The sequence below is a fragment of the Dermacentor variabilis genome, unplaced genomic scaffold (genome assembly GCF_050947875.1).
Source record: "Dermacentor variabilis isolate Ectoservices unplaced genomic scaffold, ASM5094787v1 scaffold_19, whole genome shotgun sequence".
NCBI lineage: Eukaryota > Metazoa > Arthropoda > Arachnida > Ixodida > Ixodidae > Dermacentor > Dermacentor variabilis.
In genome coordinates, this window is record NW_027460357.1 from 2,418,519 (window position 1) to 2,446,103 (window position 27,585).

Here is a 27,585-nt window from a genome sequence, read left to right on the forward strand (position 1 = left end):
AAGCGCTTCCGATAGATGGCGACTCTGTAACTCCTCGCCGCCAATAGGTTGTGCACTTGCATTGCACCACACAGACACACCCGCACATTCTTGAGTTCGTGGCGGACCTCTATTGTCCGTTGGCAAACACAGAAGCGACGGCAGCCGGCCATATGACACCAAACCCTCTGACACACATACGCTGTCAGCAATTCGTGGACATGGGATTGCACACAGACACCACTTGAGCCTGGGTATTAGCAACCCCTCCCGTCTTAGCAAGCTTCTCTATGCTTGCGCGAGGCAGAGAATGCACCGTGAGGCTTATAGCATGTGAAAAAGACAAGGGCGAAAGGGAGATGTGACACACACAGGCGCTATGTGTGTGCAGCGCCTGTGTGTGTCACGTCTCCCTTTTGTCCTTGTCTTTTTCACGCGCTATAAGCCTCACGATGTCTTACCAACAAGCCCAAATCACTGCTTTAGAGAATGCACAGCGATTCCTACAAAAGGCTCTCAGGGCCTCAAGGTTATGCTCCCCCAAAATAATAATAATCTGTAAACCTGCCTTCGACATTTTCGGCTGCTTGCCTGAGTGGCCGGCAATACCCGTCTTTCTCACCAGTTCCTACTCCCTTTTGGCACTTGTTGATCGGCGCTTCGCCGACTTGAACAATGCCGCGGCGTGACACTATCCCAGAATGAGGTATCAGTTATAACGAATGCATTTTTTTGCATTTACAATTTTCCTACGCTGCTTATTGAAACTGCATCCAGATATTTATTTATTTATTTATTTATTTATTATACATACTTTCAAGGCCCTAAGGCACTACAGAAAGGAGTGGTACATAACAAAGCAATGCAATATGCAGACAAAGGTATGCAGACAATGTTAAGTGATAGCGTGGTAGACTGCTGTTTTGAATGAAGATATATCTGTGATCTGAATGATGGAAGCAGGAACGTGGTTCCAGTCGACACTTTTGCGGGGTAAAAAAGAATCATGATACTCGTTCGTTTGGGAGGATGGGACGGCAACTTTATATCTGTGGTCAGAATGGGATAAAACATAGAAAGGGGGGGTGATAAGTTGATTCTTGAGCACGTGGTTAGAGTGATAAACCTTGTGGAATAGGCAAAGACGAGCACATTTGCGGCGTACTGAATGATCTGGCACATTCAGGGTTTTTTTCATACATGTAACACTGAAATGTCGGGAATAGTTAGATAAAATAAAGCGAGCTGCTCGATTTTGAATTGCTTCAAGGTTTACGTTTAGTGATGCTTGATTGTTATCCTGAATGGCAGATGCGTATTCAAGTTTTGAGCGGACTAGGGTGTTGTAGAGCGTCAATTTTATTGAGGTAGGGACGATAGAAAAGTTACGACGAATATATCCTAACATGTGATTAGCATTAGCAGTAATATAATTAGTGTGCATATGCTATGAAAGATCATTAGTTATGGGAAGGCCAAGATATTTATGAGCGTTAGCGGTCGCTAATGAAGTGTCATTCAGTACGTATCGGCACTGCTTGCTATTACTGGCTGTACGTGATATGCGCATCGATTTACACTTGCTAGCGTTCAGTTTCATGAGCCATTTCTTAGACCAGAGTGATACATTGTTAAGATCTCCTTGTAGTTTATCTGAATCATCAGGGTTAGTGATATTTCACTATATTACGCAATTGTCTGCAAACAGATTAATTGATGATGACGTTACACAGTTAGGGAGATCATTAATATAAATCAAGAAGAGTAAAGGCCCCAAGACGGAGCCTTGTGGCACTCCGGATGTAACTGTTGAAAAAGCAGATGAATAGTTATTGGTTGTGACATATTGAGGTCGATTAGAAAGAAACTCCTTAATCCAAGACAACACATTTGGGTCAATATTAAGCTGATTAAGTTTATGGGTAAGTAGGTTATGACGTACCGTGTCAAAAGCTTTGGCAAAATCTAAACATATGCAGTCAATATCAAATCCTTGATCTAAGGCAAACAAATTGTTAGTGAAACAAAGAAGTTGAGTATTGTATGAAAACGTTTTTCTAAAACCGTGTTGAGATGGATGGAAGAACGAGTTTCTTTCCAGGAAATCGATGAGGTGAGAATATATTATGTGTTCTAAGAGTTTGCATGGAATGCTAGTTAATGAGATGAGTCGGTAGTTCTCGGGACATACTGCGTTACCTGATTTATGGACTGGCACCGCCCTCACCATTTTCCAGTCTGTAGGAAGCGATGACCACTGTACTGACCGAGTATACAGTTTAGATCGAATAACAGATGAAAATAATGCCGTACATTTTAACATTTCTGAATGTTTGATATAACAAACATCTTCAAAAGCGCCATCTGTAACAACGAACACTTCAGACACGGTTGTGGTAAGAGAAAGCACACGCTAAATTCTGAAGCATGGTAGCATGACCAAACTATATGCATGGAAGCGCTGCTCTAGTCTAACCTCGCTGAAGATTTGAGCGCCAAGATGAGCGAGCTCCATGCACGGATTTCAGAAGCTGCGAGGAAAGTAGCTCACTTTCAACAATGTTAGGCTAACCATGCTCTCAAGGCATGTCCACTTGTCTCCAACACGCTTCAGGGCGAAGGAGTATGGTAGCGTCCGAGATAGCTTATAGCTCATAGTTTCGAAATGGCAGGTGATCACGCAACCAGCTGGGTGCTGTTTTGAAAGAGCTACATCGCCTCATTCTGTTCTTTAGATGACACTTTTAACAGAAATTTGCACCTAGATGCGGGAGTGTGTCTGGAACAAAAACTGAAATACGATTTTCAAAGTAAGATGTGGTCAAGTAATAGGAATTGTAACTGCCAATGCGAGCTGCAGTCACGTTAGTTTTTTCATCTGTTGGAGGGTGCATTCACATATAATGAACTCCTGATACAACGATCACTATTTGCGATGGTATCGAATTTATTCTATAAACGGGTTTGACTATCAGACGACAAGGCAAAAGTATGTAAAGGTCGGCATGTTCGAGCTTAGCTATTCAAAAGGCACAGTGCGACTGGGACGGAGACAAAGAAACATAAACCACAACACAAGCGATGACTAACAACTGGTTTTATTTGCACCGAAACTGGCCTATTTATGCACAAAAAAGCTTGCCATGTAGCATTGCAGTTAGCACAGATATGGTCACACATGATCAACCAAAAACAAGATACCGCAAACATTTAAGAATATGTTACTAAATCCATAGAACCAGTAAGAACAAGGTATGGTCATCGAACAGTCTACTATCACCACGTATCTCAATGCTTCGGCCGAAGGTGAAGTCACTATGCATAAGAAAATATGATAATGGAAACAAGGAACATGCGCACAGAGCAAAGTATCCACGAACTTGGTTTGAGCAGGCTTCTGCAACAAAAACGAAAAGCACCTTTAGCAGGGGGTGAAACATTTTAGACCTAAACAAAACCTTCAAGAAACTCAATCTCATCGTCATTCAAAAATATGGATGGCTTGCTGACGCAGTTGTCTGCCAATCTTTTGATAAAAAAAGCTTCCACGATTTCTCGCTTGGTCCTTCCATTTCCTTTCATCAGAAACTTGGTGCCGTGAAAGTTTGGTTTGCAGCCGCACAGCTTGTAATGTTCAGCCAGAAAGCTGCCTGTCTCATTACGCACATCAAGATTGTGCTCCTTAGCCTGCTCGTTGAAACATCTCCCCGTTTTACCTATATACCAGTGACCGCAGCCCAAAGGAATTTCATAGACAACATTTGCCATACAGTCTGTGAATTTATTTCTGTGCTGAGTAATGCATTGTGGCAACTACTCTTTGTCTGTCATTATACAAATTTTTTACAACACACACGGCACAGAAAATACAATCGGAACCTCATGCTTCAAAGCAATCTTCTTGATGCTGTGTGACAATTTGTGAATATACGAAATCACCTGCACCGGCCTTTTTTGCTTACCAGGCTTACTTTTCGGATTAGGGTTCTTAATCTTTCGAAGCAGTCCTTCTGAAACCACAGTAACTAAAACCGATGGGTATCCGGCTTCCTTCAGCCGCGTCACCTGAAAGCTGAAGCTTTCACTCATTACATAGAAACATGTTTTCTTTAGGGCTGATTGAAGGCAATTCATTACAATTCCTCTTTTGACATGGAATGGGCACTGTTAACAGGCAGTAGCCCCTTTTTAGACCTCGGGTTATATTGCCAGCATATATAGTCATCCCTAAATAGCAACAATAGGTACAGATACTGTAATTGGCAGTTCTTTGAAGTTTCCCAAGTGAAGCTAAGCCCTGCAGAGTTGGATGAGAACACCTTAATAGTGTCATTAACAGCAGCCTTCAGATGATCGTTTGAAACACTTCTTAAAATTGCGAGAAAATCATCTACATACCGGCATATTTTAACAACGCAAGGATCCTGCACATGTGAGTGGATGCGTGTCTTGACATAGGCCAAAAACACGTCACAAAGAACCGTAGCTACAGCGGAACCTATACATATTCCTCACTTTTGGAGGAAAAAGTTTCCCTCAAACTTTACAGCAGTTGAGTTCAAATAAAATTCTAACAACTTTAAGAAAGCATCATTTCAAATCCCTGTAGCATTCTGAAAAGCGCTTTCTCCTTAAGCTGCTACCTTTTCTTTCAAGACACTTTGCTGCTCTTGATGTGGAACAGAGTTAAACAATTCTTCTATATCAACTGAAAACCCATTGTGCAACCCAGGTGACAGTTCATCCAAAAATGTTACAATGTCCGTGTCACAATCCGCCCAGGTTTGTGAATGAGGGAGGGCTCGAGGCACTCTCCGTTAGACAGACGCTCTGCAGCGTGATGGTGAGGAACGATGACTGACCACCGAGCAGCTGTGCTCGTTGGTGTTTATTGGGTGCAGTGACCTATGTTGCCTACCGAGCCTGGCAGGCCACAGAGCGGGCTATTGAAGATTATGCCCGAGGGGCTGTCAGATGCTTGTTACACACCCTTACCATCAGTTTGTTTGTCGACAACAAAAAAACGTCAAAGTTAAAGGTACGAGGCTTTGCCTCCATCTTAGCTGGGTCAACGGTGCCCGCTACCCAGGCGAGTAACGGTTCGGTGACCGCCACCGTTAAGTACTCCGCCTGGGCACCAGTGTTGTCGGGTGGGGGTGGCAACGCCGGGTGATGCCTGAGCCAGCCTCGCTCCATCCAGAGGCTCCGCAGTGGTCGGCCTTGTGAGTGGTGCCAGGCTCTACACCAGCCCAACGGGCGCCGCACCACTGCCAACGCTTGCCGCCTCCGAGGTGGGTGGTGCTCTGCTGGAAGCAACTGGTGTTGCCGCTAGTCCTCCTGTGGGCTGGAACTCTGAAGTGGCAGTCGAGGGTGCTGGCCAGGTCCTGAGGCGAGGCCTAACATAGTTGGCGTGTCTGTGCTACCTGGCCCCGTCTGGCATGCGGACGAGCAGCGATGAGACACTAGCAGGAGACACCACCTGTCCAGTGGACCAGGGTGGGCCAAGACAGAAGTTCCTGGCAAAAACTGGAGCTCCCAACTCCGGCAAAGGCCTGGGTCGGCACCCTCGGTCAGCAGCCAGCTTCCGCTTCAGCTGCTTCAAGAGCACTGTGGATCGGAGGTCCGGATGCAAGACGTCCAGGGGTGTCTTGACCATCTGACCCAGCAGGAGCTCACATGGCGCACGGAAAGTGACATCGTGGGGCGTGGCCCAGTACTGGAACAATATCCAGGCAATCTGCGTCCGGAAATCCCCAGTCTAGCTCTTCTTGAGCTTGTCCTTGATAGTTTGCACCACCCGCTCGGCTGCACGGTTTGAAGCAGGGTGGTACGGCGGAACCATCATCCAGTAGATTCCGTTCTTCATCAGCCAGGCCAGGTACTCTATGCTGGTGAAAGCAGGACCAATGTCAGACATGACAACCGGCAAACCCTGGGCGACGAAGACGTGTCGTAGCGCTGCAATGGTTGTGCCTGCCGATGGAGTTGTGACAGGTAGAACCTCCACCCACTTCGAAAATGCATCCACCACCACCAGGACATGATGGCCCTTGAAAGTCCCCCCCAAAATCCATATGTAGGCGGGACCAGGGTCTCTGTGGGAACGGCCAGGGGGTGATTTCCACATGACGTGAGGCTCGCTGATGCTCCTGGCAGATTTGGCAGCTCTGCACCATGTGAAGGATGTCCTGGTCCAGGCCAGGCCACCAAACATGGGACCGGGCCACCATCTTGGTCTTTTCCACGCCAGGATGACCCGCCTGCAGCAACTGCAGGACCCTGGAGCAGAGACTTTGTGGGACCACCACCCTGGAACCCCACAGTAGGCAGCCCTGCTGCAAGCTCAGCTCAGCGGGCTTGCGGCTATAGGCCTGCTGAACCAATTCCTCTCCACGGGACACCGCCCTGACAACCCGAGACAGGACTGGGTCCTGGCTGGTCACTTGCGATACCGCAGATCTGGAACAGCATCAGGCACCTCTGGCAGGGGCAGGCGGCTCAGGGCGTCAGCAGTTCCCAGGTCCTTCCCCGATGGTAAACCAGCTGGTAACTGTAAGCTGCCAGCCTCAAGGCCCAGCGTACCACTCAAGGTGATGCCTGCACGGGAACTGCCTTGTCAAGCCCCAGAAGTGCCAACAGCGGCTTGTGGTCCGTGACCGCCTCGAACTTCCAGCCCCACAGATACTGGTAGAAGCGTTCGATACTGAACACGAGGGCCAGGCCTTCCTTGTCCAGCTGGCTGTAGCGTTGCTCTGCAGTATGAAACCGACGAGAAGCAAATGACTAAGGGTGTTCCTGGCCATCCTTGTCCCGGTGGGCTAGGACAGCTCCCACGTCGTACGGCGACGCATCTACGGTCAGGACGACAGGCTCGGCAGGATCGAAGTGTACCAGCACTGGAGCCTTGGTGATTAGCTCCTTGCTGCGCTGGGAGGCCCGGTCCGGCTCCTTCTTCCAGACCCATTGCTGCCCATCTCGAAGCAGAAGATGGAGCGGCTGTAAATGCTCTGACAGGTTCGGCAGGAAACTCCTATAGAAGTTGATGAGGCCGAGGTAGCTCTGAAGCTCCTTCTTGTTCTGGGGCTCAGGCGCCTTGAGCACAGCATCAGCTTTGCGGGGAGCCGGGCTAGGCCAGCCTGGGAATTGACATGTCCCAAGTACTCAACACTGGGGGCCAGAAAATGCACTTTTCCAGCTTGAGCTTGAGACCAGCGTCCTGCAGTCGTGCCAGGATGTTGTGCAGGTTCTGTAGGCGGTCCCCATCATCGCTGCCAGTAACTGGGATGTCGTTCAAGTACACCGCCACGTGCCTCATGCCCCTGAAGAGGTTGCCCATCTCCCTCTGAAATATGGCTGCAGCTGAGGCTACGCCAAAGGGTAAACGTGTGTACTGGAAGAGGCCCAAAGTTGTCGATATTGTGACATACTTCTGGGAGGCATCCTGGAATACCAGCTGCTGGTAAGCATCTCTGAGGTCGAGCTTGGTAAACTTCTGTCCACAAGACAATGCTGACCAGAGATCTTTGATCCGGGGCAGCGGGTACTTCTCGACAGTAGCGACGGGGTTTATGGTAACCTTGAAATCCCCACAGATCCTGACACTGCCGTCTCGCTTGAGCACTGGTACGATGGGAGGAGCCCATTCAGACCTCTTGACGGGCACCTGTATGCCCTCTCTGTAAACGTTGCAGCTCCTGGGTGACCCCGTCCTTCAGGACGAACGCAGTGGGTGAGGCTTGAAAAAAAAAACGGGGCGGGGCTCCTTCAGGGAGCCCACTCCTGGCTGGACCAGGGACTTGAACTCGGTCAGAAGGCTGGGGATGTCTTTCACCACATGCAGGCTGGCTTCCTGGTACTCTGGCAGACGAACACTCAGTGCATGAATCCAGTTTCGGCCCAGCAGTGTCGGCGAAGACCCCTTGGTTAATGTAAAGGGGAATGGTTGCCTCCCTGTTGCCAAAGCGAACACTGACCTGTGCCTGACCCTGGAGCTGGGAGAGCTGCCTGGAGTAGCTGCACAGCATCACGCCCGAAGCCTCTACAGACACGCCGGGGAAAGTACGCTTGAACAGTTTCCCGGCCATGACCGGACACGCTGGCCCCTGTGTCCAGCTCCATAGAAATGGGATGCCCGCAGATTTCGACGGTCAGCATGTACGGGACCACAGACCATGGTATAAGGCCTGTGTGCCACATGTCGAAAATCGGCGGGTCCTCGGCCACGACATGGAGCCTGGCTGTAGAAGAACTCGAGCCTGCTGCCGCATGCCCAGCCGCGTACCCTTGTGATGACTACCATGGCCACGGGCTTGTGTGGTACCTGGGCTTGAACCAGGCTGCTGCTGCTGTCCACTGTTCATTCTCCCCCTTCGTCATACCTGTGCCAGGTGCCCAGTTTTCCTGCACGTGAAGCATTGTTCTTGAGAGAACTGGCACTGTGAGGGGGAACGGGCACCACCACAGTGACCACAGGTACTTCCCTTTGTCGCCAACTTCTTGACCGCCGCTTCCGCCAACGTGAGCCAGTTGCACGGGCAGTCTCGCCGGCGTCCTTGGCGGCAGCTTCCATTGCCAGCACTGCCTTCATGGCGTCATCCAGCAACGGGTAGGGAAATTCCAGGAGTCACGTCTGCATGGCGGTGTTGTTGATGCTACAAACTAAACGGTCCTAGCGCAGCGAGTCCAGCTGGTCCACGAAGGCGCAGGCACTCGCTAACCCTCGTAGCGCAGCAACGAACTGCCCAAGGGTCTCTCCTTCCCGGCAGCTCCAGGTTAAAGCAGAAACACTTCATTAGTGTGGACGGTGCTTGGTTGAAATGCGAGCGCAGTATGATGAGCAGCTCACCCAGCGTCTCAATATGCAGCGTGGCTGGCTTGAAAAGGTCGAGCAGGAGACTGAAGATGCCGGTCGCACAGGTGGCCAGAAAAATGTGCCACTGTTTGGCCTCGGGTCTTTCCTTTGCCCGGAAGAACACGTGGACTTGTTCCTCGCAAATTGGCCAGGCGGACCCATCTCCCTCGAACAGCTCAAGCCTTGTATACAGCAGCATGGTGGCAGTGACGGGGGGCAGTGTTTCGCCGCTCACGATGGCATGGGACGATCCGTGGGTCATTATCATCATCATCTTCTTCTTCAGCCTGGTTAAGCTCACTGCAGGGCAAAGGCCTCTCCCATACTTCTCCAACTACCCCGGTCATGTACTAATTGTGGCCATGTTGTCCCTGCAAACTTCTTAATCTCATCCGCCCACCTAACTTTCTGCCGCCCTCTGCTACGCTTCCCTTCCCTTGGAATCCATTCCGTAACTCTCAATGACCATCGGTTATCTTCCCTCCTCATTACGTGTCTTGCCCATGCCCATTTCTTTTTCTTGATTTCAACTAAGATATCATTAACTCGCGTTTGTTCCCTTACCCAATCTGCTCTTTTCTTATCCCTTAACGTTACACCAATCATTCTTCTTTCCATAGCTCGTTGCGTCGTCCTCAATTTAAGTAGAACCCTTTTCGTAAGCCTCCAGGTTTCTGCCCCGTAGGTGAGTACTGGTAAGACACAGCTGTTATAAACTTTTCTCTTGAGGGATAATGGCAACCTGCTGTTCATGATCTGAGAATGCCTGCCGAACGCACCCCGCCCCATTCTTATTCTGATTATTTCAGTCTCATGATCCGGATCCGCAGTCACTACCTGTCCTAAGTATAGATGTATTCCCTTACCACTTCCAATGCCTCACTACCTATCGTAAACTGCTGTTCTCTTCCGAGACTGTTAAACATTACTTTAGTTTTCTGCAGATTAATTTTTGACCCACCCTTCGGCTTTGCCTCTCCAGGTGAGTCAGCATGCATTGCAGTTGGTCCCCTGAGTTACTAAGCAAGGCAATATCAGCGAATCGCAAGTTATTAAGGTATTCTCCATTAACATTTATCCCCAATTCTTCCCAATCCAGGTTCTGAATACCTCCTGTAAACACGCAGTGAATAGCATTGGAGAGATCGTATCTCCCTGCCTGACGCCTTTCTTTATGGGAATTTTGTTGCTTTCTTTATGGAGGACTACGGTGGCTGTGGAGCCGCTATAGATATCTTTCAGTATTTTTACATACGGCTCGTCTACACCCTGATTCCGCAATGCCTCCATGACTGCTGAGGTTTCGACTGAATCAAACGCTTTCTCGTAATCAATGAAAGCTATATATAAGGGTTGGTTATATTCCGCACACTTTTCTATCACCTGATTGATAGTGTGAATATGGTCCATTGTTGAGTAGCCTTTACGGAATCGTGCCTGGTTCTTTGGTTGAGAGAAGTCTAAGGTGTTCCTGATTCTATTTGCAATTACCTTAGTAAATACTTTGTAGGCAACGGACAGTAAACTGATCGGTCTATAATTTTTCAAGTCTTTGGCGTCCCCTTTCTTATGGATTAGGATTATGTTAGCGTGTTTCCAAGATTTCGGTACACTCGAAATCATGAGGCACTGCGTATACAGGGTGGCCAGTTTCTCTAGAACAACCTGCCCACCATCCTTCAACAAATCTGCTGTACAAATCCGTGGGTACTCATCGCCAGTGTCACGATCTGCCCGGGTTCGTGAACGAGGGAGGGCTCGAGGCACCCTCCATTAGACAGTCGCTCCACAGCGGGGTGCTGATAAACGATGACTGACCGCCGAGCAGCTGTGCTCGTCGGTGTTTATTGGGTGCGGTGACCAATGTTGGCTAACGAGCCTGGCAGGCCAATGAAGATTATGCCCGAGGGGGTTTCACATGCTTGTTACAGTCTGAAGAACTCCTTATAGAAAGGGGATCTCCGCTCTCTAGAAGCTGCAAATGCTTTTGAAGGCATCGAGTGAAGACGTGTTGCCATAAACTCCCTCCTTATATGATATTTAAAAGGAAGACACTGCCTGCTCGAGAAACTTTCCCAAGAAATGTCATTGTGCGGGCAAATGAGAACGGGTGGATGACGGGTGCGATGGTGGAAGAGTGGGTTAAGATTGTGTGGCAGGGCGCCCAGGAGCCCTTTTGACAGAACTCACTCCTTGTCGTCATCTCTTGCTGTGGGCACTTGACTGATAACGTGAAGACTGCGCTCGCCCAAGCGAACACGGACCTCGCTGTCATACCGGGCAGCATGATGGGCCAGTTGCAGCCACTTGATGTCTGCATCAACAAACCTTTCAAGGATCGTCTGCGGAAATATTACACGGACTGGTTTACTGATCTACATGCTAATGGCAACGGGCCGCATCAAACCTGCAACGCTATCACAGCTGGCGGGCTGGGCAGCTGCAGCAGGGATGACATCCCAGGTACTTTGATCGTGCGCACCTTTAGAAAGTGCAGCATATCTAATGCACTTGGCGGTACCGAAGGTAGTGCACTGTTTGAAGGTGACAGTGACAAGGAACACAGCGATGAGTCTAGCAGCGATGACGACGTTGAATGAGCTCTGCACATTCAGATTCAATAAATGCTGTTTGCATTTTGTGAACGCTGTCCTCGCTTTTTTGTTCAGCCTAAATTCAAGGTAATATGTATATATATATATATATACATATATATATATATATATATATATATATATATATATATATATATATATATATATATATTTGTTGTTGTTGGCTTCGGACTTTAGGGGGTTGGCTTAGAATCGGGGTTGGCCTAGGTTCGAGTAAATATGGTAAACAAAATCATGCAAAAAGATGTCTACCCACTACTACGCATCGATGACGCCTTGGACTGCTTTCACGGAGCTAAATACTTCTCGTCCATCGATCTGCGATCCGACTACTGGCAGATCTCACTTGATGAAATGGACCGTGAGAAGATGGCCTTCATCACGCTGGATGGCTTATATCTGTTCAAAGTCATGCTCTTTGGCTTATGCAATGCTTCTGCGACATCTGAATGTATGATGGACTCTCTTCTGCGAGGCTACAAATGGACCACCTCTCTTTGTTACCTTGACGACGTTATTGTTTTTCTCCCACGTTCGGCAGCCACCTTACCCGACTTGCTGAGATTCTTGCGGTCCTCCGAAAAGCCAGCCTCCAACTGAACTCCATGAAATGTCAATTTGGGTGCCGTCAGATCCAGATGTCTTCAGGAATATGCTACCTCTGCGCAATGTCCCTTTGGCCCATCCTTCGAAACGTTACTCGGGACCGCCAAATCCAACGATGTGATACAACTATCGCATCATCGTTGGATTGAAGCACCAGACCTGCGTGGCTTGACCTTTGGCGAGCCCTTCTGCGCATGGAGTACTACCACAGCGTCACCTGGTCGTTTATACAGTGCTATAAAGCCGAGGACGGACGCTATGCTCTTCAGTGGGTCTTGCAGCGGCACAATGAGCACATGGTTCAAACTTGTCTGCACTGTCTTTCAGGTAGGCCCGAAGTACGATTTTCCTTGTTATAGAAGTGATGATCGATGTATAGTGCTGCTGCCTGGCCCACTGATGAGAGCATTATCTGTTTTTTCTGTCCATAGAATGTTGTTGATGTTATCTGGTGACGTTGAGACCAATCCTGGTTCCGATAAGTTACAAGAAACGCTATCGCAATTGCTCGCAGGGCAGGAAAAAATTCATTCCGAAATATCTTCTTGAACAGCCAAGTTTGCTTCCATTGAAGAAAGGTTAGATAGGCTTGAGACGTCAGTACTACCAGTCACAGAAGTGATTCCGCGCGTTCAGGAACTTGAAAAAACTGTCGCTCATCTTACAAACGTGGTATCGAAGCTGGAAAGTTGGTCTGACGATCTTGAAAACAGGTCCCGTAGAAATAACCTTGTTGTCTATGGATTACCTGAACCCCATTCTGAGCCCTCCGGGCAACTACTTGATGTGTTCACAAACTTAATATCTGATAAACTTGGTGTTCAGTGTGCAGACATTGAACGTTGGCACAGGCTTGGGGTGCGTAGAGGTGATAAATCACGTCCTGCTATCTTCAAATTTTTGGACTACAGGTCAAAGCTAGCAATATTAAAAAATGCCCGAAAGCTTAAAGGTACAGAAATATATATAAATGAGGACTTCTCTAAATGGGTTCGAAAGATACGCAAAGCTCTTTGGAGACTTAATGTAAATCAAAGGAAAAATGCATCTACGATTCATCTGCAATATGATTCCTTGCTGATAGACAATGTACGCTATGTGCTGAATGAATCAGGTGATTCAATGATTAAAACCAAAAAGCAAACCTCTGCAGTACATGAAACTTGACTGCATTCCGATACTAATTTCTCGCTGGTAAATGTTAATGCCCACAATCTTCTTAACAAAATTCAAGACTTGCATCACTTCGTTGCATTTTATCATCCTTCTGTGATTTGCGTGACTGAAATGTGACTTGGTGAGCACATCCTAGATTCTGAAATTTTACCGCCAGGTCACGGCATCCTCAGGAAAGATAGAAGTGGCCGGCGTGGTGGCGGTGTGGCACTCTTTGTAAACCGAGACATTAAGTTTACAGTATTGCCTGATATTCCTAACTGCGAATCTGTATGGTGCAAAATAAGGCTTTGTGGATTCACTTTGGCTGTAGGGGCTCTTTATCGACCCCCTGACTTGGATCTCAGTGTCTTTTCCGATCCTACCGATTATATAACCAAACATAAACTTAACTGTTGTAAAATGTTACTTGCTGGTGATTTCAACACCCCTGGCATAAATTGGCCAACACTATGTGCTAGTGGCCATCACAAAGCCGTTTGTGATTACTTGATTAACATGACTATTTCTTTCGATCTGACGCAAATTGTGAATACCACAACCTGCAAAAGCTCAATTTTAGATCTTGTTTTGATAAATGAGCAACTTAGACAAAATGGTTACGGTTGCAATATTGTTAAAGGCCTGTCGGACCATAAGGGGGTCATTGTTTATTTGAATTTAGCAATTATGCTTCCTTCACAGACATTAAATTAGCTTCCTTCACATCAGACAGTATGGAACTTTGAACGTGCTGATGACAACTCCATTACTGAGTTACTCGCATGCTCTTTTGATGAGTTTTCGAGTTGCGTGAACCATTCCTCTGTTAACGTGTTAGTGAGCCGTTTTTGCTCAATTGTCAATCAATGTATAACTGATTACATTCCAACCAAGTGTATAAAGCGCAATCCCAAGCACCCTTGGTACACACGTGAAATTATACACCTAATTCGTCGCATCAGGCGTCTGCACAAACAACCCTATGCAAACAATCCAATGTAAGCTTCAGTATTGTCTACGCTTAACAACAACTTAAAATCTGCTGTCAAATGCTAAAAGCTTCTATTTTAATAGCACCTTGTCATACTTAATTAAAAACAAGCCATCAAAGTTCTGGCGAACCATCAGTCCACCAAGTGAGAGCTCTCCTTCATTCATTATTGCCGATCAACCAAGCTTAGATAATCTTACATTACTGAAGCCTTTAATAATTACTTTAAATCAGTGTTCACCTGTGATGATGGACGCACCCCCACGTTTTGCAGTGCTCTTTCGTCATCACCTTTTCCTAGTATGGTAATCACTTCAGCTGGTGTACATAATCTTATACTCAAGATCGATACTATGAAAAGTACTGGGCCAGATAATATACCAGATATGTTTTTACGGCAATATTCTGAATGAAGCTCTCAGTACTTATCCCTAATTTTTTCGAAATCCGTAGAATCCTCCACTGTTCCAATACTCTGGAAATGTGCTAAGGTGGTTCCCATTCACAAAGACGGTAATAAGCAGGAAATGTCTAACTACAGACCTATTTGTTTAATATCAACATCTTGCAAACTATTGAAACACATTATTCATAAATATATCATTGAGTACTGATCTGAACATAATGTTCTTTCGCACACTCAACATGGCTTCCGTTCCGGATTCTCGACGGTAACGCAACTTCTAGAATTCTCCCATGATATTGCATCCACACTTAAGCTTAGAGGACAGCTTGATGCCATTTTTATTGATTACAGTAAAGCTTTTGACACAGTGTGTCATGAAAAGCTTCTCATTAAACTCAAGGCAATAATTCATGATTATAAACTACTAGGTTGGATACAGGACTACCTAAGTACAAGAACTCAGTTTGTTGCATTTAACCGTGTTCACTCATCTCGTGTCAATGTTACATCCGGTGTACCACAGGGGTCTGTCTTGGGTCCTTTGCTGTTTGTTGTCTATGTAAATGATGTCGTTGAAGTAAGTGCGGGCACATCTGTCAAAATAAGACTATATGCTGATGACTGCGTCCTTCATTCTACTACTATAAGTAGTAATCATGATCATTTGGAGCTGAATGAAGTCTTCGCCCGTTTTTGTGAATGGAGCACAACATGGCAAATGTCACTTCATTTTAAGAAAATCGTATCAATGACTTTTTCGAAGAAAAAACAACCATTACAATTTACATATTTTAATGAAGCACACAAGCTTGCAAGCGTCCACACGTTTAAATACCTTGGTGTTACTTTCTCCCCTGATCTGAAATGGCATGCTCACATTAACTGTATAACCAACAAGGCGTTGAGAAAATTGGGTTTTCTTAAAAGAAACTTGCGAGATGCAACTAAATAGTGTAAATTAACGGCATACAGATCACTAATAAGGCCTCTACTTGAATACGCGTCGGTAGTGTGGTCGCCACATCATTCCAAAGACATAGACATGCTTGAGCCTATTCAGAAAAAGGCCATAAGGTTTATACATAATCGTTATGACTGCTATTTCTTACCGACATCACATGCTAGTAAGCTGCTACTAAAGCCTCTGGCCCATAGACGTACTTCTGACCGTGTTGTTCTGCTACATAAAATTGCTCATGGGAAAACTTATGTCAATGCACCTATTGTCTTTACTAACCCTTTTTCTCAGCCCACCAGAAGAAGTCATCTCTTAACATTGTTCCTTTGAATGCAACGATTGATTGTTTTAGGTTTTCCTTTTTTCCGCATACAATTGCGATTTGGAATGGCATTGAGAGGTCCTTGCATGAGTTATCAAGTGATGTATTTGCCAACCTTTTACCTAATTATGTTGAATTGATTGACATATGTATGCACTCACTCCTGCAATATCTTGCTATGCAAGATGGCAGTATATGTAAATAAATAAAAATAAACTACCGTGTTGGGACACCTCATTGATGCATCCAGTGTACTACCAGATTAGGAAAAAGTTTGTGCCGTTCGCAGTTTCCTCGTGTCACGTTCTGCTTCTGACATGCGTTGCTTCGTTGGCTTATGTTCTTACTTTCACTGTTTCGTCAAAAACTTTGCCGACGTTGCCCGGCATTTGACAGATCTTAAGAAGAACACGCCATTCTCATGGGGCCCTGAGCAAGCTCACGCATTCACTGCTCTCATTGGGTTTCTGACCACTCCTCCCATACTTGCCCACTTTGATCCGTCTACACCGACCGAATCCACACTGACGCAAGCGGCCACAGCATCGGCGCTGTTCTAGCCCAACAGCAGAATGATACCGAGTGCGTGATAGCTTACGCCAGCCTGCTGTCACCTGCTGAGAGAAATTACTCCATCACCGAGCCGCAGTGCTTGGCTTTAGTTTGGGCTGTCGCCAAGTTCCGGCCATACTTGTGCAACCATACGTTTTTGGTCGTTACACACCACCACGCACTCTGCTGGCTGTTTTCCCTCCGGGACTCCATGGGACGGCTTGGTCGCTGGGCTTTGTAGCTCCAGGAATTTTCATTTGTTGTCAGCTATAAGTCTGCATGTCAACAGAAGGACGCTGACTGCCTCTCGCGTCACCCTGTGGATCCGCCTGATCCTGTTGTGCATGATTCGGTGATCTGCATGATGGCTTTGACTGACATGACCGACACGCTTGCTGAACAACAACGCGACGCATCCTTACAGTCCATCACCGGAGTGCAATCTGGCAGCACCGACGGCACCTGCTGAATGTTTGTGCTGCGTGACGGCATCCTCTACCACCGCAATATCAACCCTAATGGCCCTGAGTTGCTCCTTGTCCTTCCTCGTCATCTAGGATCCATTGTTCCCGAACAACTTCGCGATGCACCGATGGTGGGACACCTTGTAGTTTTGTGTACATACAACCACATATGGCAATGGTTCTTCTGGCCGGTTCTCTACTGCTCTGTGCGCCGTTATGTCGCAACTTGCGAATTGTGTCAGCACCGGAAGAAACCTCCCCTGCCACTTGTCGGCAGACTCCATAAAATTGAAGTTCCCTCTGAACCATTCTTTCGCGTAGGCCTTGGCTTGCTTGGCATTTTCCGATGAAGACTAGAGGGAATAAGTGGATCGCTGTCGCTACTGATTACGCAACACGCTATCACACAAAGGCATTGCCGACTAGTTGTGACCGAACGGTACACTTCATGTATAACATTCATGTATAACTCGTTGCAACATGACACTGCAGCATACTCACCCTTTTATTTTTTGTATGTTCGCGACCCCACACTGCCATTTGACACCATCCTCCCTTCTGTGCCACATGCTGCAACTGAGTACGCTCGTGAAGTCATCGATCGCGCTCACATGGCACGTCAAGTCACCCGATGTTGTTTATTAGCGTCGCAGCATATACAAAAAGAGCGTTACGACCAGTGCCATCGCGATGTTAAGTTTGCCAAAGGTGCTTGGGTGCTCCTTTGGTCACCATGTCATCGGGTCGGCCTCTCCCAGAAGCTTCTTTCTCGCTACACAAGGCCTTATGAAGACCTACATCAAGTTAAAAACATCAATTACGAGATCGTGCCGTTACAGTTTCATCCATCCTCTAGTCCGCTGCCTGTTGACGTCGTTCACGTTTCGCAGCTGAAGCCATACTTCACTCGCAGTTCTTCGCCTACCATGCACCGAGACGGCGCTTCACCAACTGGGGGTCCTGTTACGGAAAGATGAAAGAAGATAGAAAGAAGATCACAAGACGCTGGCTGCTGCGTGTTGTTACCTTCAGCCATTTGAACCCCATTGTCTCTGCTTGTATATACATTGTAAATACAGTCTTACTCCCAACATCCCCGTAACAATATTGACGCCTTGGAAATTCTTGAGCACTAATCCATCACTTTAGCTTGACTTAATATTTGCCTTTAGTGTCCCTTTAAAAACCTATTTTTGCGATTTTAAGACAGTGTTTTTAGGGCGAAACATTATGCACCTTCATAGTAAATTACATTACAGATTTAGCCACCTTTTGAAGCAATGTGAACAACATCCGTTACAATTGGCCATTTCAGTCTAAATAACTAACAAGTGAAGGGCACCCAGAGGAGATCTACCAAGTGCTTGCCAAAAAATTGAAACTGCACTTCCATGGCTTGATAGCGATGGCCACTTTGGACATTGATGTCAAGGAATCACCCATGGTGACTTTTCAGTTTTTCACTGCCCCTATCTAGATCACCTTCTCCTTACCCAGCAACAACGAAACGTCTGGGCATCGGAACATTGAGCATTTTTGTGGTGGTTACTCAATGACTGACAAAGAAGTTTGAGAACAAGTTAAGGACCACACAAAGAGCAATGGAACAAAGAATGCTAGGCATAACTTTAAGAGACAGAAAGAGAGCGGTTTAGATCAGAGAGCAAACGGGTATCGATGATATTCTAATTGACATTAAGAGAAAAAAATGGCGCTGGGCAGGTCATGTAATGGGCAGATTAGATAATTGTTGGACCATTAGGGTGATAGAATGGGTACCAAGAGAAGGGAAGTGCAGTAGAGGACGGCAGAAGACTAGGTGGTGCGACGAAATGAGGAAATTTGCGGGTGCTAGTTGGAATTGGTTGGTGTTGGACAGGGGTAATTGGTGATCGCAGGAAGAAGCCGTCATCCTTCAGTGAACATAAAATAGGCTGATGCTGCTGATGATGATGATGATTTTGTGGTGGTAATATGTTGTAGCAACATGTGGCTTTGGCCTGGCAATAAGGCCAGCGATGGTCTTAGTGCCCTTTATAATGTTACTGTGGTACGTCACCACGTTCCCCTCAAACCAGTCTCTCTTAAGAATGCAAGAGACTAGAAATACCTTTGCAGGCTGTAACTCAACCTTTTAGGATCGAAGACACGGTGTCGCAGGCATGCTTGTGGTGGGTCCTTCTTTCACAGGTTCTCAGGCAAAGGGTCCTGTTCTAGGCATTTTGGGCCTGACTACAGAGAGTATTCAGGGATTATTGTCTCTTTGCACACAGTATAGTTCGGAGAATTGACGTGCCATACTGGTGTGACGTGCCATACTGGTGTGAGTGCCATACTGGTGTGATGTGCCATTGAACCATACTGGTGTGTTAGCAGATCCTATCTTCTGAGCAAGGTGTTTGTGCATTACAGCACAGCACTTCTCCCCAACACGCACATTGAGTGAGTTCTCAGTGTTGCTGCAGATTTATTCTCAATAAAGCGAGGAAAGATTACCGAAGAGCATTTAAAAACCAATTTTTAGTGAAGATAAACAGTGTGTTAATTGTAGCAGAGGACGTGTTGGAAGATCTAGTCCAGCTTGTATTTACTGTGTTTGTGAAATGATAATTAAATTAGGCTGGAAAGTAATGCCAAAGTAACCTATTACATTTTAGTAATTGCTCAGTTATGTTCATTAGGCTGTAATTGATAATGGTAATCAAATACACTTTTTAACTGATTGTAATCGGTTAATCTTAGTAGTGCATGAATACCGAATAGTACATTTCAAATCAAATATTGAATCGAATCAAGAGAAAGAACGTTAAATATCGAACTGAGTATCACAAAATGTTTCACAACGTTTAATGCTTACAAATTTGGGACAAGAAATTACGGTGCTGCACTTGCTCAGGAGTCTCCTAGTAATGCATAACAAGAATGTAGCAAGCCGCCAGTAGCTTAGATACATAGTAATCAAGATATACGAGGGTCTGGATCTAAGCTTTGTACGGCATCGTTTTCCTTAAAGCAAGTCAAGCGCATAAAGACACGAACAGCGAAAAGAAAACAAACAGAGCACTCCTGTTATACAGTTATAGACTATGGCCTACTGCTATTAAAGGGAACACCAAATAAGTATACCAGCGCAGATTACAGCTTTAGAAAATGTTTTAGCAATAAATTTGTGTTAGATAGAATTGAGGGGCTTTTATCCCTCAGAAACTAATGAATTAGTCGCTTTCTCTTGTATCGGATACCGACGAGGATCTCAGTTTAATAGTGGTAGAGTGTTTTGCTACAATCTGTTATTTATTGCTTGGCTTTCCAATTTTTTTCTGAATGACATAAGGGCCATCCCAACGTTACAGCAGGTGGGTTATTGTAAGGCCAATCTGCGCGACAAATGAAAGGACCGTGCATCATGCAACTTGGTCACCACTCCGCTTGTAGCTTATGCCAATGGTAAAGAACAGGCGCCGTCTGCTCCGTTTCATTGACAGTAATGACGCTTTTTGTGCACAAGACTAGGACAGGGAAGAGGCTGACACACAAGTGTAGGCTTACAAGAGTGTTTTATTTCGGAGAAAGGGACCACATATATGACAAAATCTGTGGCACATCACGTCTGTGCTGCACGCAGATAATTCCTATCTCTACGCAAGAAGGATAGCTCCTTGCTGGAAAGGGCAATAGATGGTTTACACATACCTGTCAATCAATTCCGCTTCGATGATCTCCTGGTTCAACTGAACAATTGAGTAAGCACTATATACCGGTTAACATGTGACCTTTGTTGTGGCCTTTGCCTGATTATGCATGCAATTTCTGCCGTGTGCATCCAAAAACCCCCCTGAACTCGCCCAGCTTGCTGTGTTAGTGAACTTCGTGGTAGCGTTCAGCGTGATTTGCCACGAGTCAAATATTTAACATTTGGAGGGCCTCAGCAAGTTTGTGCAGCGCCCTCCGCATGTAACCGAGTCATGACATTTCAGCACCCGCCATATAAATTAAAAGCTAGCCTTGTGATGGGCCGATGTGCATCTACAAACGGCATCCTGAGGGAAGCGTGTTTCTATTTATGCCCCAGCCCAGTGCTCGACCGCTGCACCACCCGCACGTGCCACGTTTCTAGGTACTTTTTCACTGATGTGCGAATAACAGATTATCTTGATTCTTGTTTTTCTGAATTTTGCCAGAATGACGCTATGCAGCTTTGGGAAAAGTTTAAAGCAATTTGTTTATTCTGCATTGATTAATTGATACATAACAAACTTAAAAAGCCATCTAAACATATGCCATGGATAAATAGACGCACTATTCAATTAAAATGTAAGCCCAAGCCGCCTAAGAAAAATAAGCCCAGCTACTAACAATTTAACCAGTGTTCGTGTCGCCCTTTCAGAGGCCATTGCAGAAGCAAAAAATTTTTATTTCAGTAACACTTTACCAAATTTTGTTAAGGAAGATCCCAAGAAGTTCTGGAACTTTATTGAGGAATGGAATAAATCCATAACGAACATTATTCACGATAGCATTCCAATAACTGATCCCAAGGCTGTTGCTAACCTTTTAAATGACCTCTTCTACAGTGTCTTCTCCCTGCCAACTGAACCCTCTTTCCAAACTTCACTGTCCTGCTCTTCTGACGTTAACAACATTTCTCATCAAGGTGTACTTAACATGCTCCTCCGGTTCCAAGTAAAATCATCTGTTGGTCCAGACGGCATTCCCAACACCTTCCTTCAGCGTTATGCGGAACACTTAAGTAAATTCCTTGTAGTAACCTTTCAGGCCTCTCTACATTCCACGGTACTACTTCCGCTCGATTGGATCGATTGGATGGGATTGTCACCCCTATATTAAAAAAAGGTGACCCAAGCTCAGTCTTGAATTACCGACCAATTTCCATATTATCCTCTTGTAAATTAATTGAACACAATGTTGCTGACTACATTAATGATTTCTTAAACTAGCGCAACATTTTATCTCTTTTCCAACATGGCTTCCGGAAGGGGCTCTCGCCAGTCACCCAATTAAGTGCAGTCATTCATTCATTTGCTTCTGTCCTTTACAAGGCTGGCCAAGTAGATGTGATATTTTTGGATTTTTAAAAAGCATTTGATGTAGTTCCTCATGACAAGTCAATTTTTAAATTAGAATTCCTTGGTCTTCCTGGCTTTATCCTGTACTGGGTTTCTGCTTACTTGATGCGTCGAAAACAGTTCGTAGTGGTTGATGGGCAGCAGCCCGATTCTCTTTCAGTAACCTCTGGCATGCCTCTAGGCAGCGCGCTTGGCCCACTACTATTTCTTATTTATTGTAACGACATATTTGATGTAATAGAGGCCCCTGTCAATATTCGTCTGTTCGCAGACGACTGTAGTATTTTTAACGACATTAATACAGGTAATGATCAACTATCTCTTCATTTAACCTTAAACAACATCCTTGAGTGGAGCAACAAGTGGGGAACGAAACTTAACTCTGAACTCTGATAAATCCAAGCTTGTACGTATAAAAAAAAAAACTACCCCCGAAGTTTTCTTATTCTATTGGCTGAAGTGAGTGAGTACAAATATCTTTGAATTACAATTACTAACAATCTAAATTGGTATAGCCACATTGCTGGTACCGCATCTTCTGCTTTCAGAAAGCTATGTCTACTTCGTCATAAGCTCAAACATGCATCCCATGAAGTAAAATCATTAGCCTATACCACTTTTTATCGACCCAAATTGGAATACTCGTGCATTATTTGGGACCCGTTTACAAAAACCAACATTAACGCCCTTGAAAGGATACAAAGAAGAGCCGTACATTTTATTTTTTCCAAATATGGCCGCAAAGAGTCTATAACTGAATTACTGCGGGCAAATGGTTTTCACACCCTTCAAACGAGGCGAAAAATAACATGCCTGAAGTTCCTTTACTCCTTCCTAAACCGTAAATTTTCTTTAGGTCCTAGTCCATACATAACTCTTTCTGCATCCAGGAAAACCCGTCATTCCCACTCCCTCACTCTCTCCCCTTACGTTGCCAGGACAAGCCTCTTTAAATTTTCATTCTTTCCTCGAACTATAGAAAAATGGAACCTCATTCCTTTCCATCATCTGAACTCCCCTGAATCAATTCAGACTCATATTATTAGTATTTCCTAAGTGGCGTTGCTCTTTCGTGATATATTGTTTGATTTCTTAAGTTTCAAATTTTGCAAGTCTGCCTTTTGTGCGTGTATTTTTTATTTGTTACCTTGCCTCTCCTCCTTGGGCCACACGGCCTGCAGTATGATGTAAATAAATAAATAAAAAATAAAAATAATCTTTTGATGCGAAAGGTACATTGACATTTCCAAAGTCGTGCTTTAGATTTTCAATTCTGGAACCTTATGACTTTAATGTTGTGATAAACATTTGATGCCAAAGGTGCATTGACTTTTCTAAAGCCAGTGCATCGGACCATACAACGAGAAAAACTAAATCAACACACAATCAGAAATCAGACAAGTTGACAAAGCATGCAGCAAGGTCTGATGAGACAAAGTGTTGTGGTGGTTCATTTTTGCCGTCATGTCACAGAAAATAATATCAGCATTTTTGTTCGCCTGCGCCAAAGCAAACACTAAAGCCAGCATTTACGTTCTCATTTATTTTTCTACTTTTACTTTTATTCGTGAGGAGACATTGAGCCACTCCCCCCCTCAAAGGGTTGCAACATGTTTGCTTGAGCACAACCTCCGAAAAATTTTGTCTCACTAGTGTAGGACACCGAGCAGTATGCGTATGGTTCTCTGTGGGCCAAGTGCCTCACGTTTTCTTTGATATTCCTTCAGTAGCCACATTAGATGCCCAAAGTAGACATTTGCTTGTGGCCAACATGCTTTCCTTTGTGTTTTTTCATTTCCATGCCCCTGCCCCACAAAAGAAAAATAGACATTGTTGCGGTGCAGCACATTGTCACATAGTCAAAGTTCGATTTTGTTACTTCTTCTTTTGCAGACAGTAATGGGCCATGGGATGCTTCAGTTGCTGGATACTCTTATTATATTATTGTGATAAATATGGACACTCCAGGCGTATTCCTGCCGCCTGCTGCTGGAGTATCCCTGCCGTTGCCATCGCCCTCATGTTCCGTATAAAGTCAAGGGTGATAACATCGAGACCGCGCGCCGCATGCTGTATGTGTGAGTGAAAGCATAAGGGGTGGGGGAGGCATCGGTAAGCCGACGATGGTGGCTGAGTCTTGTGTGCGCATGGAAGAAAAGTGGGCAGGAAGCGTGCTGCCTCCTCTCTGTGCGATACATCAGGAGGAGTGGAGGGAGGGGGGGCTGTGATCTGTGAATCTGTGGTTGCGCAAGATGTTTATTTGCCTTGTTTAACGCATTATATACAGTGATTTTTTTTCTTATATACGTAGATTTATTGTAGACTTATACATATATTTAAATATCTTGTTGCAAGGTTTTGTGGATACGCACAGTAAACTTTGTTTCCAGCGGCACTTTTTTGCCCGTTATCAAGCTCTATCGTCGCATTTCTAATGTGTGAAGGCAAGTCAAATAAGAATGAGCCTACCCACCCTGTGCAATAATGGTTCGGTTCATTATCTGCGTTGCATGTGCGTAGTACACAAGCATCTCTCATTTGCAAAGGGGACATGCAGGTGTTACTATAAAGGTTCTTTAATGCTCTTATACACTGGGTTGAACCTGGTTGTGTGACATAATGGACACTCCCAAAGTTGAACAGCGTGGTGCCGTGAGGTTTCTCACAGCTGAAGGTGTTTCCTAAAAGGTGTTTCCCAGATGGTGTTTCCCAGATGTGTTTCCTGTATGGCTGCCGTGTACGTTGCACATTGCATTTCATTGGCCGCTGTGCAGCGTTAGAGCAAACGGTTCAAAGAAGGGCATGAACATTGCAAGGATGATCCAAGACTGGGCCAAAGCCACCATGGAATCACCCCCAACACAATTGCAAAGGCTGATGAGCTGATTAGACAAGAACGGAGGATAGACCCGTCGTGGTTGCTCAGTGGCTATGTCGTTGGGCTGCTGAGCACGAGGTCGCGGGATCGAATCCCGGCCACGGCGGCCGCATTTCGATGGGGGTGAAATGCGAAAACACCCGTGTACTTAGATTTAGGTGCACGTTAAAGAACCCCAGGTGGTCGAAATTTCCGGAGTCCCCCACTACGGCGAGCCTCATAATCAGAAAGTGGTTTTGGCACGTAAAACCCCATAATTTTTAATTAAGAACAGAGGATAATCATGTATGAATTGGCAGGGCATACCCATTGCACATGTAATCTGTAATCATTGTAAACAAGGCTCCTGTACGAAAGCTGAAACGTCTCATTTGTTTCCGTGAGCCCAATTGGACAATTCAACTGATTTACGCAAGTCCAATTGCTTTTCCTTAAACCATTCGAAATCCATTTGGAGTAAATGGTACCATTTGGACAACCCAAAGGGGTCCAAAGTTTTTTTTTCTGACGGTTGGGAGCTGCAACAGGCCTCCTTGCATTCACCGGAATGCATGCCATATTTTACCGTGCAGGTGTTTGTGGGCCTGATGAATTTGCGCAAGATCTGCAACCACCCAGACCTCTACGATGGGGGGCCGAAGGTGTTCCGTGACACAGATGTGGCCACACTGCCCCCTGAGATGCGTTATGGTTTCCCTGGCCGCTCAGGAAAGATGACTGTTGTAGAGTCCCTTCTGCGGCTCTGGAAGAAACAAGACCACCGCGTGCTGCTCTTCACACAAAGCCGCCAGGTGAGATAAATTTGCATGTCAGGTGGGAAACATTCAACGTTCAAACAAGCTGGCGTGGAGGTATCATCAAGTGTTAATGGAAGATATGGACAAATGCCAGGAAATTAAGTGACCAGGCTTTCTCTCCTTTCAGCCCAGCAGCATTCACCTCTTGTAATGATTGCTTTTCCAACTTTTTGCCAAAGATGGTATAGTTTTTGAAGCACTACCAATTAGCTTCTAAAAATGGGAATTTTTTCGAAAAGTGCAGCAAGTTGGGCAGGTTTCGTATACTTGCATAATAAACAGCGGAATAATGGGGTCTGATAAATTCTTTTTTTTTCAGCTAGCTACTCTGCAATGTTTCTGTATTCTATTGAAGATATGCTCACGTGTGTTGCCTGCCCATGCGAAACTCGCAAGGTATGAGCTATGTTAAATAAGTAGGTTCATTTCATTTATTCATACTGTCAGCCTTTTACTGGCTGTTATAGAAGTGGCTAGCATACCTAAACAACAGAAGTGCACTTGCAAAGAAGAACAAAAAAAGGCATTTCTGACATTGGAAGCGAGGTGTTAAGCATTCAAGAACAGGCAAAAGGGAAAAAAAAAAGAGCAATCAAACCACACTCAACGTGATAGCACTTTTATGATCAAATATCAGGGTACACAAAGCAATTTAGTGTTTTAAAAAAATTTATTGGCAGAATTTGATGTAACAACAGTCTAGTAAAGACTACCAATATTTAATGGCCCTGGGGAAAAAATATATTTGAAGCAGTCATCATGCGCTATGAGAGGGGCACGTGCATAGTGCCAGTGTTGGGACGTTTTGTCCGTTTTTCATTGAAAATTATAGCTTAATTTTATTTGATTGTCGATCACTTCTATAACAAAAATTTCAGTCTATCATATTCGGTTCATTTTTCTAGCTCTGGGAGCTGAGCGAGTTTACGTAGTTCAGTCGGAGAGTAATGATGACAATATTTATTAAATATGGACCTGGAAGCAAGACGCTGGGCTTTCTCAAGTTTTAAGCAGCTTGTTTGGGTATAGGGATCCCATACAATTTTAGCATATCCAATGATAGGTTTTACCAAGGCTTTATGTGCTAAAATTTTAATTTCTGGTGAGTTGCAATGGAAGTTTCATCTGAATTCCTATATCTTCTTAGTTTTTAAACAAAATTCTTCTGTAGTCGCAGCAACTTGATTTGGGCAAGTTGGTTCACCTGGAGTAAAACTTGAAGCAGCACAAAGAAGACGAGGACAGTAATAGAAAACAAACACAACAGGACGAGCGCTTGTGTTTGTTTTCGATTACTGTCCTCGTCATCTTCGTGCTGCTTGTAGTTTTACTCAAAACTCTTCTATATGGAAATTCCAGTGCAAGTCAGGTATAAATATGAGATCTAAGTATTTATGTTTAATTCGAGTAAGTGCATGGCCATTTATGCTGAATGAGAAATTAAGAATATTTCTTTTTCTAGAACTGGTCATAAATACTGACTTAATTGGCTTTAGCTGCACTTACCAATGATCGTGTGATTCCCTAATTTTTTAGTTTGGCTTGATCCTTCACTGATTCTATTCTTCTGTATATTATGCAGTCATCTGGGAACATTCTCATTTCAGTTGTAATATCTCCTGGGAAATCATTCCTGAAGACCAGGAACAAAAGGGGCCCTAAAACACTTACCTGGGGTTCCCCAAAGGCTACAGATTAGCTAGACTGTGGGCATCCCAGTTGTACAGACTGCTCTCTTTGCGTAAGATATGAACTGAATCACCCTGTAAGAGTGGGATTTTTGAAGGTGACATTGATTTTAAGTAATAGCTGATAAGTATGAGACATCAAAACTGAGAGTTGGGTGAATTGATGCGGTTCCATCTTAACGAAAAAGTGCGTGAAAAAAGGGTAGACGTTGTCTATGTCTTTTTCACACACT

General features: G+C 45.1%; 1 protein-coding gene across 4 annotated transcripts in view; it reads left to right on the forward strand.

The window, feature by feature from the left end:
* Window positions 1-27,585, forward strand: part of LOC142568468 (DNA excision repair protein ERCC-6-like) — a 595,812-nt gene that overhangs the window by 376,788 nt on the left and 191,439 nt on the right. For all 4 annotated transcript variants that reach the window (XR_012825434.1, XM_075678394.1, XM_075678392.1 and 1 more), the window contains one exon: window positions 25,440-25,658. Coding sequence is in view for 3 of the 4 variants with exons in the window: in XM_075678394.1 (XP_075534509.1) it covers window positions 25,440-25,658 (219 nt within the window). In the remaining variant the exon portion in view is untranslated. The remainder of the gene's footprint in view (window positions 1-25,439; window positions 25,659-27,585) is intronic.